This window comes from Protomyctophum parallelum, assembly GCF_964188405.1.
Source record: "Protomyctophum parallelum genome assembly, chromosome: 9".
In the NCBI taxonomy this organism is placed as follows: Eukaryota; Metazoa; Chordata; class Actinopteri; order Myctophiformes; family Myctophidae; genus Protomyctophum; species Protomyctophum parallelum.
The window spans coordinates 2,073,716-2,088,501 of NC_139706.1; the positions used below are offsets into that span (position 1 = coordinate 2,073,716).

The window sequence follows — 14,786 nt, forward strand, 5'->3', positions numbered from 1 at the left end:
GCAAATCTCATTCATTTAATGCCGTTGACAGTACAGGAGCATCGAGGAATTATGCATGTTTGTAGATTTTCTTCTATCAAATTTGAATGTCCCGATCCCAAAAAAGGTCTCACAGTTTTTTGACATGTCACTGTAGTCAAGTGTACTAATACTAATAATAATAATAATAATAATAAGCTTTATTTATATAACACCTTTCATACAGGGTTGCAGTTCAAAGTGCATCACAGGCAGGACATACATTTGATTTATTTACTATATTTGAGTTTTGCATAATGCAACATGTCACCCGATGATACATGTTTCCAAGTAGTGTTTAGAAACTATAGCAGAAACTACCATAAATACAAAGTCAACACATATACCATAGTCATTATTAGTACCTTTCCATGTCACAAAAGGGTAAACGTATTGTATTTTATACAGAGATCATCTTCTGTCACAAAAACAAAAACATCAAATAGTCCACAAGGTTGCACAACAAGCCTGGCATCAGAGACCGAGCAGTTCAACATCACACCTCCTCTCTAAACGCGAGGTTTAATGAGGTATGTGTGTACACGTGCTAATTCTGACTTCTCTACCTCCCTCCCGCTCTGGTCTATATCTTCATGGCATACGTTCTGCTTGCATAACATGCCACTCTAAATCCATTTAGTTCCATCACAGGACTGTGCAAACTATAATTATTTACTGGCAGATACTGTGTTCTATTGTGATGCACGTGTTGTGATGTACATGTGGCGCTCATAACTTAACTTAACTTATTTTGTCTTTCTTTTCTTCTTTTTCTGTAGGACTGTGATGCCATTTTGTCTCTTCATCTATTGATATCGATCTACCCAGGCACTGTAAGGTTAGTGAAAACACTTCTAATTTTCTGCCATTATGGAAATGACCATTTTTAACCCCCCTTGTTCTCACTGCATGGCTGTTATTTACCTTTTTTTAAGAAACCAAAGTGCTCATTACAGTTGATGTCTTTACTGTATGTCGTGCGAGAAAATATTACACAAAGAATAATTACCGGGCGAAATGCCACCCCAACTCTACTGTTTTATTTTCATTCTCCATCAATAGCTATAGTTTCTCAGTTGAGTTGAGTCCCTTTTGCTCAAGATGGTGGTTTAATTTGGTTTCCATGGCAATGACTTTACGTAGAATTGGAGTCGTAGATAGTAGAGAGTTATGACAACTCTGTTCACGTCATGGGGCCAGTCCAATGGCGGCTCTTCTGCATAGACTTCTATTGGCTGAAGAGTAGTGACAAAGGTCTGAACCGGAAGTTTAGCTTTAGAGTGAAAACGAGTTACATGGACCACGTGAACCGGGCTGTTTTCTGCCCCCTCATTGGCTCTGGGTAGAAGAATCCTCTTCAGATGCTCCAGTGTCCTGAAATGCCACAGTCATATATTTAATTCCAATTCATAATTTGTTGCACGTTGAATAGTAGCGACCTACAAGCTCACAACCCATTGCGGATGTGGCGCCTTGTGAGCTTGTAGGTCTGCTATTTTAGGCATGCGACACTGTAGTGTGACAGAGCCTAGATTAGACTTACCGGTACTAAGATTACTAGACTAATAACCAGTAAGGTCGCGAGAAGCGACCTTGCCCTAAAGGGCGAAGTCCCGTACACTTATCCACCTGGGTGACAGCAGACTGCTGGGCGAGCGCTGGCGCTTTGGAATGGGAGGTCAAATCAACATATCCGCCTGGGTGGCAGCAGACTGCTGGGCGCTTTGGCATGGGGGGTCAGATCATAATATGGAATGAATTCTTTACTGGCCATATATGGAGCGTGTCTTGAGTGTACAGGGTTTGATGAGGTCAGATCAACATATGGAATGTCAGAACAGGTCAGTTCCATATGATCTAAGGGTGGCAGCGGGGGCAGTATCTTGAGTGTACAGGGTTTGATGAGGGCCCAGGTAGGGCCCAGGTAGGGCCCAGGTAGGGCCGGGCCTTAATTTTCGGGCCTGTTGAGAACACTAGTTTTCGCCGGCTGCCTGGCCGTGGCTGCACTAATAACTTTGGGGCAGGCCCGTCTAGAGTTTAAATGGACAGGTAAAAGGGAGACATCGAAGAGGAAGCATGGATGGGGAAGGATCAATGTATGGAATGTCAGAACAGGTCAGCTCCATATATGGAGATCAAAAGGTTTGAGGTTTGAGGTCATATGTACAATAGAGTTGCTGGCCAATATTGATGACCAGGGATGATCAGGGATCCCCATATATGGGCTTAATATTGATGACATCAGGGATCTCCATCCCTGATGATGTCACGTGATGATGCCTGGGGGTGACTAACTAACTGATGGGAAATGCACGTTTTCATTGTAAATGGTAATTTCCTTTTCTGGAGAGACGATTTGGTGATAATAGCAGATCTACAAGCTCACAAAGCGTTGCAAGATAGGCTATTTGAGTGAAAACAGGAAGGATAGAGCTGTGGGGGACCACAGTCAATTATAATCAGTGCTGTGACTAACTAGTTACTAACGAGTTACTTTACGTAACCCTTTCCCATTCAGTAACGCCATTATAGTTACTGTGTTTTCAATAGTTAGTTAGTTAGTAGTTACCCACGTTACGTAATGTGATCCAAAAGAACCATCTCCTCCTCCTGCCAGTCGGTCATGTAAACTGACAGGGTGCGCTGAGTGCGCTCACAGAGTGAAACACATTCCACATGAGAAAGAGAACGTGGCTTTCACAGGGCATAACGTCAACATAACGATGATGAATGGCGTGAATCTCGTTTGCGTCCGAGCATAGGCATGGCTGAGGGGCATGGTAACGACGCCCCGCCTGCCTGTGATTGGCCTACCGACACACTGCCCGTCTTGACTGTCCTCCGAGACGCGAGGTATTACTCTGTGGTGAGCAGGCGGGGCGTTACCATGCCTATACTCGGACGCAAACGAGAGTCACGCTGATGATTGGTCAACATAGGGTAACGTTCCAGGGTAAGCCAATCAGACACAGAGTTGGGCGGGTCTTGCACCTTAGGGTGGAACGCCTCTATAATTCCATGGATCCATTTAAGGTGTAAATTCTGGTGGCGCACGGTTAGGAACACACACACACACACACACACACACACACACACACACACACACACACACACACACACTCAGTGGTCAAATGTAAACTGTGTATATATTTTGTGTTGTATTGTTATGTGATTTTGGATATTTGGATTTTGGCTCTTGTTCTTTTCATGTTTTTTCCTCTGTATTGGCAAGTAGAGCTTTTAAAACAAACCACAACTGGAGCAGTGACATTAGGGAATATTTGTTCCTTGAAAACAATGTATCTGAATTTTTTTGAAAGTTTTTTTCCTCCTTTTTTATAAAGTAAAGTAACTAGTTCACTAGACTAGTTCACTGGTTCACAATGGGGCTCTATGGGCTGGCAAGCAGACTAATAGGACTAATAGGGACGCTATAGGATTCTTGTTCTGGGGAACAAAATCATTACATGCAGTGAATTCTATGCGGTTTACCATCAGCTCTTGAGCTCTGGGAGACACGGCATATTTCTGATATGCAGCAATGACACAGTCTCGCCTGCAAAGAGAGAAACAGAGGCAGGTACTGGTCAGTGGAATTTGTTTAGATTTTTTGAGCAACATATCTGACATTAATTAACTATAGTTGTACAAAGTCTACAGACTACAAATCCCTTTCGCAGGTGCATACTTAGTTTAGACTAGTCATTGGTTAGACATGGGTTAAGGTTAGGTTTAGGTGTGCTGCCCCGTGGGAGGTTAGGGTGAGGGTTTGAGATAGGTTGTAGTTGTAGTAGGACTAATGACTGGTCTAACCCAATGACTAGTCTAAACTAAGTACTGTCTAAACTAAGTACTCACTTGCTAGTAATGCCGCCCCCTGGTGGCAATCCTGGTATTTCCTCTGAGGTCAGGTATTTAATCACATACAGCAGGTCAGGTTCGTCGTCTCTAGACTTCATCACCTGGGCAATCTCTGTGGAGACAAATGGTGAACACAACAATGCAATGAATCAGAGAGATGGCATTGACCTCAAGGTTTAGTAGTCTTACAGGGCTGTTGTGTAGTTAATTTAACTGTCATGTTACTGCAATGGTTTAATTTACTCTTCAGTAGCAATTTTCACCTTCCACTTTGAGCTCAATCCGTTGTTCTAAATCGGCCTCTTGCTGCAGTGCCTCCTGTGACACCTTGGGGGCGCCAGGGAAACGTACAATGATCATACTCATGTTGTCCACACTTCCCTATGGAGGGGAGGAAACAGAGACAAGATTTCAGACTTATTATTAGAGTTCTTATGCTGATGATATGCATACAGTAGACAAATCAACACCTTATATTCATGTAAATGGCTTGCTGGTGATGGTCTCATGCAGATATACAGTGATGCACCTAAATTAGTTGAAGTTCATATGATGTCACAGTATTACGGTGATAATCGATTTAATTGTGGTTTTGCCAATTCACAATAGAATGATGGCTTGATGATACTTTGCAGAGCTATTGATGAACAACTATTGATATAACAATATTGGATAGTAAATGTCTTTCATTCATAAGGCTATCGTACAGATTTTGCGGCATGCAGGCAAACTAAAATATTTGAGAGCCTGACCATTCAGAGAGGATCAAGATGGGCCCTTTACAGGGACACTTTTACACACTCAATTACGACTCATTAGACAGTGGGTAATGCCTGTCCATCTAACAGACACACACACACACACACACACACACACACACACACACACACACACACACACACACACACACACACACACACACGGGATAATCCAAGTCAGTAGCCAGCTACGGTACAGTACATAGCCCTACACCTATAAATAGTGCAGACTATGCTGGTGCAGTCTTAAGACATGCTATGTTGGTACAGACTGAGTGGACCCAACGTAAGAAGACCTGCAGGAAAAGCAAATCCACTTACATAACATTGAAGTAACTAACGTTGTAAGTTAACCCAGGAGTCTCCACAGTTAAATACTATATGCATGCAGGTCTACTGCCCCTTTCTTCTCTAGACATGAATCTATAGCCATTCATAATTCCATTAATTTGTTGCTGCTGAATCCATTCCACTTATTTCTGAATATTGGAACGATCTGGAGTCGGCTATAAGGCCACAGAGTCGTACAATTTACAATTTACAATTTAGGCATTTAGCAGACGCTCTTAATCCAGAGCGACTTACAATAATCAAGAACAAAAGCATGGGAATACATCACAAAAAGCATTTATCATAAAACATGTGTAAGCTAAGAAAGTAACAGTGGAATATCTATATTATGAGACTATACATATAAACTATATATGTATACTACTATGCTATACATATGTACTATGGCGTGCTATGACTATATACAATGCAATTATAGTGCCGTCTACATAACATGCTATAAGTCTGTATCAGATGCTATCTAAGTCTTATGTATTGGACTAAAGCAGCCTCGTTTAATAATATTTTATTTTATTTTATTTTATTTTATTTTATTTTATTTTATTTTATTTTATTTTATTTTATTTTATTTTATTTTATTTTATTTTATTTTATTTTATTTTATTTTATTTTATTTTATTTTATTTTTCTTGATAATGTCACTGGTAGGCAGGTTTCTGAACTGTCCACAGCCCTGTACTAAGACAGAGTGAGTAGACAGAAATTATGAATCTGGATTGCCATGGAATTTAAATTGATATCATAATGTAATTGACCTATAGTTAAGCCCTTCCTCAAACTGCTATGGTCCAATCACAGCTAAGCATAACATGGGTTAGACAAACCCCTCCACCAATAGTTTTCCGGCTATTATGATAAAACAAATATAAATTAAAAAAGTAAATGTCACACACATATTTTTCCAGTGCATATGGAAGGCCTTGTTGACGGATTTGGAAGAGATTTTGAAGGTCTGGTTCCAAAAATGAACCAGTATTTAAGATATTTACATTGGAATGAATGAGCCCTGCTGGAAAGTGTCCAACAGGGAGTGTCTAAGTGGTAGAGGGCGGGGCTTTGCTAAAGGTGAATTGGTACATTTGGCAGCTTGCCATGACGTCTGCATTAGCTTGTACATGCCACAGAGTTATTTGGTACATGCCCACAAGCGGTAGTTTCACGTTGCCAGACTGTTGCCTCTCGCAATTTTCAAATGCTTCCATCATACAGTCTGGAGCGACGGAAGAGCTGTCATGTGTAAAATATAAATGCTTCCATCATACAGTCTGGAGCAACGGAAGAGCTGTCATGTGTAAAATATAAATGCTTCCATCATACAGTCTGGAGCAACGGAAGAGCTTTCATGTGTAAAATATAAATCTTCCATCATACAGTCTGGAGCAACGGAAGAGCTGTCACGAGTAAATTATAAAGCGGAAGTGGAGCCTCCTCGTCACTTCTGTTTCGTCTTTACAATCGCACAAATGTATCCTAATATAAATAGAAAACATCTAAGCATATATATAGCTTGTTGCTTTAATAGCAGAAATGAAAGAAATTATAAAGCTATTTTAAATATATTTTCGTGAACGGAAATGGCAGCTCATATTTCGGGAGGTGTAGGTCCAGATTCTATATAGCATAGGGAGATTGTGGAATAGTTGTCTGGCTACGCGAGACTACACAAGCGGTGACCCCCATGACTTGGTTTATTGCGCCACCCTCAGGTCAAACTTTGCAGCGTATGATCGATTGTTCATTCAGTTGGACATTTGATCCGCTGTAGCCCCCCCCCCCCCCCCCCTGCAGGATTTGTTCGGTTCTTGCTTAGCCCTGCCCCCCTATGTGTGGCTGCCAGTGTTGTTTTCGTCGACTAAACCTAAGACGAAAAATGTTCGTCGACTACCTTTTTCCACTGGAAACTACATGAAAACTAAGCTATGATGACTAAAACTAAGACTAAATATACTGACGATTTCGTCACCTGTATAGATTTAGTCGACTAAAATCTTATGATATTTGGTCGACTAAAACTAGACTAACACTAAAACATTCCAGGTGACTAAAATGCGACTAAAACTAAATTAAAACTATTCAAGAGACCGAAATTTTAAAACTAAAATAAAAAACAGCGCTGCATGGTGGCAGCTATTGCTGTAGCTTTCCCCCCATGTTCCTCCTTAGCCAATGTTAGACAGTTATAATCACGTTTTATTCAACAGGCTCAAGCGTGATTATAACTCTAAATCATAGTTCATTGCTAGATTAAACCTCTAGCAATGACGCGAAATGGAAATACCCTGCTAATGGAGCTTTAAAATGGGGCTAATGGGGCTTTAAAACTAAGCCCCGTTAGCAGCCCCACAACTAGTAACACAACTAGTTGTGGTGTTTATCTGTCTTCAAATGTTCCATTGACGCGGAACGTAAGTCATAGTAAAAAAAGATCACACCCGTGTGAAGTGAGGGGGCGATCTTATCATCGTACATCATTCTGAACAATCAAAATGTGCGTCCTCACCTTCGTCTTCAATTGTTTGTGTTACGCAATGTTTGTGTTTACACAAACACTCAAAATTGTCTGTTCATTGTCAATGGCATTTAATGTTTGTGTTGGACAAAGTTTGTGTTGGCACATACACTAAAAGCTGGACAAAGATATTTGTGTAAAAGGTGTGTAAACTAATATGAATTGTAAACATAGACCCCCCGTAGGGAATCTCAAACCAACAACAAACCACTAAATACTACATCAATGGAATAGAATGGCCTCTTATCGCTGTCATAATATTGTCTGAACAGTATCATGGCCCCAATTTCTATACCTATACGTCACTCGATGCACACAATCGGACGCTGCGTTTGTGATTCGAGGAATTTTGTTCCAAACGGAGTAGGCCTACTCCTGCAAACTGTGGAAGCCAATCTTAGTCATGCAGACAAAGCCCTCCTTGAGACCCCCACAGCCCAGGTCATCACAGCCCTCCTTGAGACCCCCACAGCCCAGCTCATCACAAAGGGTGGCAGGGCGTTTGCTATTCGGGCTCCTAAACTATGGAACGCCCTACCTATTAAAACAGGATGGATGCCGTAGGCGTTAAGACGAGCTTGTCCTCACTTTGTCCCCGGTGCCAGAGCCGTTAAGACGTAAGATGTTTAATCTGCGTTAATCGCCGCTTGATTAGCATCACGTTAGCATTTTTTATTTATTTGTATCTATCGCCGAACGATTCTCACGTAAAAACGGCCAAAAATCCTGTGTGCACGCCCGTGCACGCGCACAAGCCGTGTCTATATGCATTATGGCTCATAATATGCAAAAGATATATTCGGCGCTTAATTACACCTTAGATTGACTTAGTTATGATAATAACACGGATCGCCATCTTACTGTGGCCCATATAGACCTCAGTAAGATGGCCGACTTTCACCTGCGGTTCATGCCATGTTTGTCAACTAGCTATCTGGTGAACTTTTTCCAAATGCGGCTGGCACTGGTCAACGACCCCATCTCCTGGCCAAATAGTAGTATGGTAATGGCACCTAAACTGTTTTAATGTAAGACTTGCACAATCTGTGTCATGTTTTAAATCCCTTCTGAAAACCCACCTTTACGTTAAGGCCTTCTCTTAATTTCCTTTTGCATACCGTATTAAATTTTTTGATTATATGTGTATGCTTTCATGTTGTGCTTGCTGTTATTCAGTGATATCTTGTTGTAGCTGTGACTACGTTGTTGTTGTGTTTTACCCTGTTATGTAAAGCACTTTGTGACTAAGTCTTGAAATGTGCTATATAAATAAAATTCGTTATCATTATCATTAGTCATTAGTCATTCAGGATGGAATATGACAAACCGGAAAAACCTGTTTCGTTTATTGACTATTGAGATACTGTGTACCCATTTGTGCGATGTTTACTTTGGACAAAATCTGTACGAGTAGGAGTAATATCAAGAAATATGTTTAGCAAAAATTGACCTCCTGGTGACGCTGTAACAAATCGATCTGAAAAATTCATCCAGCGATCTGCCAAACAGATTAGCTGCTCGCAGACAGACGGATGGACAAATGGACAGGGACAGACAGACAGACAACAGACTATATGGTGTGCTGTGCATTGAACAAATCCTAATATTTTGGATTGTACTCCGACATCCTTGGAACAGTCCTGACCAGTGCTGACCTCTCACCTTATAGAGGCAGAGGTCAATGACCTGTGAGCAGATCTCCTTCAGGTCGTCGATGATCAGCATGCGGTTGCGCACAAACGCACACAGCTCCTCGTTGGTCATGGCGTCCCACACGCCGTCGCACGCCACGACCAGGAACTCGTCCTCCGCGTTCCTCTCCCGCTCGTACACCTCCGGCTCCGGGGACACCAGCTGCTCCGTCTGGCACCTCCAGTCCACCTCCTTGAAGTCAAAGTCCCCCAGGGACCGGGACACCGCCAGGGAGCCGTTGACCCTGGCCGCCGTCACCTGGCCGCCGGCGTTCTGGATGCGCTCCTTCTCCCGGGGGTTGTAGGGCTTGTGGTCCTCCGTGTAGAACACCACCTGGCCGTTGCGGCAGAGGAAGGTGCGGGAGTCTCCGCAGTTGATGAAGTAGATGTAGCGGGGCGAGATCAGGACCGCCGTGGCCGTAGAGCCGGCGCGTTCCCAGGCCTCGGTGCGACTGAGCTCGTGCATGTGGTTGTCGATCTTCAGAAACGCCTCGTTGATGCCGTCCTTCAGTTCCTCTGGGTCCTCCACCACTTTCACAGTACCTGCACACAGTAACATACTCATGACCCCTCTAGTAGTGACCCTGTTCTGGGGCAAGTAATCACCTGCACACAGTCAAATACTCATGAACCTATTCAGTATTTAAGTCTGTCATTTTGTAGTGCTACGTTACGTCCGGGTCCAAGTGGCACCAGCTCCCGTCCACATCTCATTGTAAATAGAATCTAAACACGTGAATCTTTTTACAATGACGTTATTTTTTCAGAAAGGAAGCCATTGAGGGTTAAAATGAGTCTTAAATCTTCCAACTCGAGTAGTAGAAGTGTCCATGACAAGAAAAATATATGATGTGGAGAAAATAAAGACTATTATTATCATTATTATTGATATTATTGCTCGGTAAAATATTTCGGGGGCATATTTAGAATGTGTGCAGTATGTTGAATCTAGTTTGCATTAATGAGGATTTAGTTGACACAATAAAATAAAATGGCGATAGTATTCCATGTGGGGCAGATTTGGGAGAGCAGCGCAGCTTTGTTGTTGCGAGGAAAGCGGTAAAATTAGACTTTCGTGGTTGTTTTCGTCTCAGATTTAGTCAGACGGAGCATCACAGTATAACTCTATGGGGACACAAAAGCAGGACCCGGAAGTATCTCAGGAGGGGGCGCTCACGTCACAGCTAAAATACTGAATAGTAGTGACCCTATTCTGGGGCAAGTATTCAGGGGAAATAGCAGATCCACAACTTCGCAAGTAACACAAAGCCTGTTGTACATTGGCTATATTCTGCGAAGAGATTTGATGTAGAGGGGGAAAAAGTCACTGCGGAGGATGTGTAGACAATAGGCCTAGTAGACAACCATGTTTGTGTTTGTTGAGTGCCACTGCTGCGACCACCCCCACAGATTAATAATAATAATAATAATAATAATAATAATAAAGCTTATTTATTATGTAGCACCTTTCGAAACGAAGTTACAAAGTGCTTCACAGAGAGTAAAAACAATCCACATCATAAAAAACAATATGTAATGGTAAACAACAATAAGTAATGATAAAGGATAAAACAAGCAAGTACAATAGGTTAAAACAATTAAGGGATGAAAGCAGCTTTATAAAAATGAGTTTTCAGGAGGGATTTGAAGCAGGGGGATGGACTGACTGGAGCCTGATCTCCAGAGGGAGGGCATTCCAGGGGGTCGGGGCTCTGAAAGCAAAGGTGAGATTACATCTTTATGTGTGTATATAAAAAATAACACACGTGTGAACTGAGTGGTGCAATTCCCCCCCCCCCCTCTCTCTCTCTCTCACTCTCTCTCATTAGAGACACAGCACTACCCCTCTCACTGTTTCTGGCGCCCCCTACTGCTATTATTAAGTCACATACTCATGCTCACTTATACATACAAACAGGTACACACACACACACACACACACACACACACACACACACACACACACACACACACACACACACACAGGTACACGGACATTGCTGCTACTACCCCTCTCGCTGTTTCTGGCGCCCCCTACTGCTATTATTAAGTCACATACTGGTGCTCACTTATACATACATACAAACAGGTACACACACAGGTACATACACACACAGGTACACGGACATTGCTGCTTGTAGGAGTGGTTGCACCACTCAAAAATAAATTATGGTGTTTAGCCACAGGGCAACCTGACAATTGTTATTGTCAGTTTATTTTATGTTTCTAGACTAACTTCTGATGTCGTGTGCCTGTGTCTATGTGGGTGTCATGTCATGTGGGTCTTCTTTTCCCGGGTCCCCCCTTTTGAAAACAACGAGAGCCTCTTCTCCGTCTCTCTGGTCGCTGTCGGAGGAAGGAGAGAGAACCTCCACATTGCTGGCAACAGAACAGAGCCCTTCAGGTGTCCGTGATCCGTTCTCATTGTAGATAATGAGAACAATAAACTTCCCTTAAACTTGTAGAAAAAGCTGTTTCTCTCTGTCCTGCAGGGCCTTAATCCACTGCTGTGAAGTACTTTGTGTTCACCAGACTGATTAGACTGAAGTAACTCTGGAAATAGTCTTACCCCGATGACCGCCCATTAAACTCACACACTCATCTCCTTAGGGAAGCAACAAGTGCTAATTCAATCACTCTCAATGAACAGACTTTAACTTGAACGTGGTGCTGTAGGAAAGGGGTGCGTTGGAAACGTACCTAGATAGAACGCTATATGAACTTGACAAGTTGATTATCATTCAAGTAACGAAGTAAATGCGAAGAGAACATTTATGAAGGCTTAACTTACAACTTACATTGTTGGACCAGGGTGAATGACAGAGTGTTAGTCACCGTGGCCAGAGCCTATATTCGGGATGTTATAGTAATTGTGTTCAGGATGTTATAGTAATTGTATTCAGGATGTTATAGTAATTGTATTCAGGATGTTATAGTAATTGTGACCACTATGTATTCACAGTGTTTACTGTAACCCAGTGTTTTTGGCAGGTACATTTCTATTCTATTCACTTTTTTTTGGCTTTCGAATGAAACTTTTATCATGTTTTAGTCATCTGAAATGTTTCAGTGTTGGGTCTACTTTTAGTCGACTATAAATATTATACGATTTTAGGCGACCAAAATGTATTTTGGCCAGTCTTGATGCTGTCATGATGACTACAAGCTCACAACAATTGTGAGCTTGTAGATCTGCTATTTTCAGCATGCAACCAAGTGTAAAATGACGATGATGATCTCTTGTCCACTTGTCCCTTCCTTACATTTCAAGTCTAATTGTCAATATCTTTAGTCTTAGTTTTAGTCACCATGGCTTAGTTTTCATTTGGTTTCCATTTAGTTTTTGTCAGTGACAAAAGGTAGTTGACGGAATGTTTTTGTCATAGTATTAGTCGACAAAATCAACACTACTGACTGACCAGTACCTGTGTTCAGGATGTCATAGTATGTATATCAACCCATTTTGGGCGGGAACCCCTTTTGGCGTTTTAAGCATTATGTTATGTTATATACTTTAGCTATTCTTTAGCAGATCTACAAGCTCATTTTGAAAAATCATGAAAATGTGGTGCAAATTTGGAATATATATTCTTTCAGAGCGAACATGTTTAACTCAAATCTTTGCTTCTGGGGCCGGGGGTCCCTGGAACAACATATTTTCAGATGGGGGTCGGTGGCCAATTACATATAATTTTTGGGCTCCTTGGCATGAAATAGTTTGAGCACCACTGACATACGTAGAAACATAGGTTTTTCAGAAAATTGTCATGATTTAGAAGACATTTTGTAGAATCGAACTCAGGTCGAAATGGGTTCAGGGTGTTTACTGTGACAATACTGTGAGTATTAAAAGGATAGAGACTTCCGCACTGGACCACCACGTTTTGGTGGTCCAATGCGGAAGTGCAACCGAGCACTCAATGTTAAAGCCCAGCTGCACGGGCTATGACTATGACCCGTACCTGTGTTCAGGACGTTATAGTAATTGTCCCCTATGTGTTCAGGGTGTTTACTGTGACCAGTACGTACCTGTGTTCAGGACGTTATAGTAATTGTTCAGGATGTTTTTTAATATATTTTTTATCCCACGATTTTGTAACCCATTTTTCACCCCTGTGTCAATCATCTAATGTGATCCTGGGCTCTACACACCCTCCACCAACCTAGTCCCCATATATGGGGGACATGGGGAGAGCAACGGACTTGAACTCATGCTTCCTTCATGCCTGAGTGTCCAAGTTGCTCCTTTACACCTGACAGGGGGGAGTTTCCCTGGTTGGACGTAGCGCGTGGAAGGAACACGTTATTCCAACCAGTTCCTTTCCCCTCCATCAGGCGCCCCGGCTGGCCAGGGGGAGGCAGTTTTAAGGTTCAGGATGTTTACTGTGTTCAGGGTGTTTACTGTGACCAGTAGTACGTACCTGTGTTCAGGATGTATTCCAGCAGGTATCTGGAGCAGTACGTACCTGTGTTCAGGATGTAATCCAGCAGGTATCTGGAGCAGTACGTACCTATGTTCAGGATGTAATCCAGCAGGTATCTGGAGCAGTACGTACCTGTGTTCAGGATGTAATCCAGCAGGTATCTGGAGCAGTACGTACCTGTGTTCAGGATGTAATCCAGCAGGTATCTGGAGCAGTACGTACCTGTGTTCAGGATGTAATCCAGCAGGTATCTGGAGCAGTACGTACCTATGTTCAGGATGTAATCCAGCAGGTATCTGGAGCAGTACGTACCTGTGTTCAGGATGTAATCCAGCAGGTATCTGGAGCAGTACGTACCTGTGTTCAGGATGTAATCCAGCAGGTATCTGGAGCAGTACGTACCTATGTTCAGGATGTAATCCAGCAGGTATCTGGAGCAGTACGTACCTGTGTTCAGGATGTAATCCAGCAGGTATCTGGAGCAGTACGTACCTATGTTCAGGATGTAATCCAGCAGGTATCTGGAGCAGTACGTACCTGTGTTCAGGATGTAATCCAGCAGGTATCTGGAGCAGTAACGTACCTGTGTTCAGGATGTAATCCAGCAGGTATCTGGAGCAGTAATGTACCTATGTTCAGGATGTAATCCAGCAGGTATCTGGAGCAGTACGTACCTATGTTCAGGATGTAATCCAGCAGGTATCTGGAGCAGTACGTACCTGTGTTCAGGATGTAATCCAGCAGGTATCTGGAGCAGTAACGTACCTGTGTTCAGGATGTAATCCAGCAGGTATCTGGAGCAGTACTGTGCCACCGTGTTGCCGGCGTGTCCGTCGAAGACGGCGAAGTAGCTCCAGTTGGCCAGCTCCCCTCTCAGCCGCGGCATGCAGCTGTGAGCGTCCTCCATGTGGGCCCTCCAGCCCTGCATGCCCGTCACGGCGTAGCTCACGCCCGTCCGGCAGCCGCCCTCCGCCGTGTGCTTCTCCAACACGGGCCGGTCCAGGTACGGGCTGGGCATGGAGTCGTCGTCCCAGTCCCCCTCGTCGTCGCTCTCCCCCTTCTCCCGCGTCCCGCCGCCCTTGAAGAAGAACGTGATCCTCTTCTCCGTCTCCCGCGCCATCGTGCGCAGGAAGGAGGGCACCTCCACATTGCTGGCCCGCCGTGCCCGCCTCAT

General features: G+C 43.2%; 1 protein-coding gene across 1 annotated transcript; it reads right to left on the reverse strand.

Moving 5' to 3' along the window:
• Positions 1-1,338: 1,338 nt before the first annotated feature.
• Positions 1,339-14,786, reverse strand: ppm1na (protein phosphatase, Mg2+/Mn2+ dependent, 1Na (putative); the record flags this gene model as incomplete). Its single annotated transcript, XM_083772732.1, has 6 exons — positions 1,339-1,392; positions 3,511-3,574; positions 3,877-3,991; positions 4,143-4,260; positions 9,160-9,731; positions 14,378-14,786. The coding sequence occupies 6 exons, from the start codon at positions 14,784-14,786 to the stop codon at positions 1,348-1,350; spliced, it is 1,323 nt and encodes a 440-aa protein (XP_083628858.1). The 3' UTR covers positions 1,339-1,347.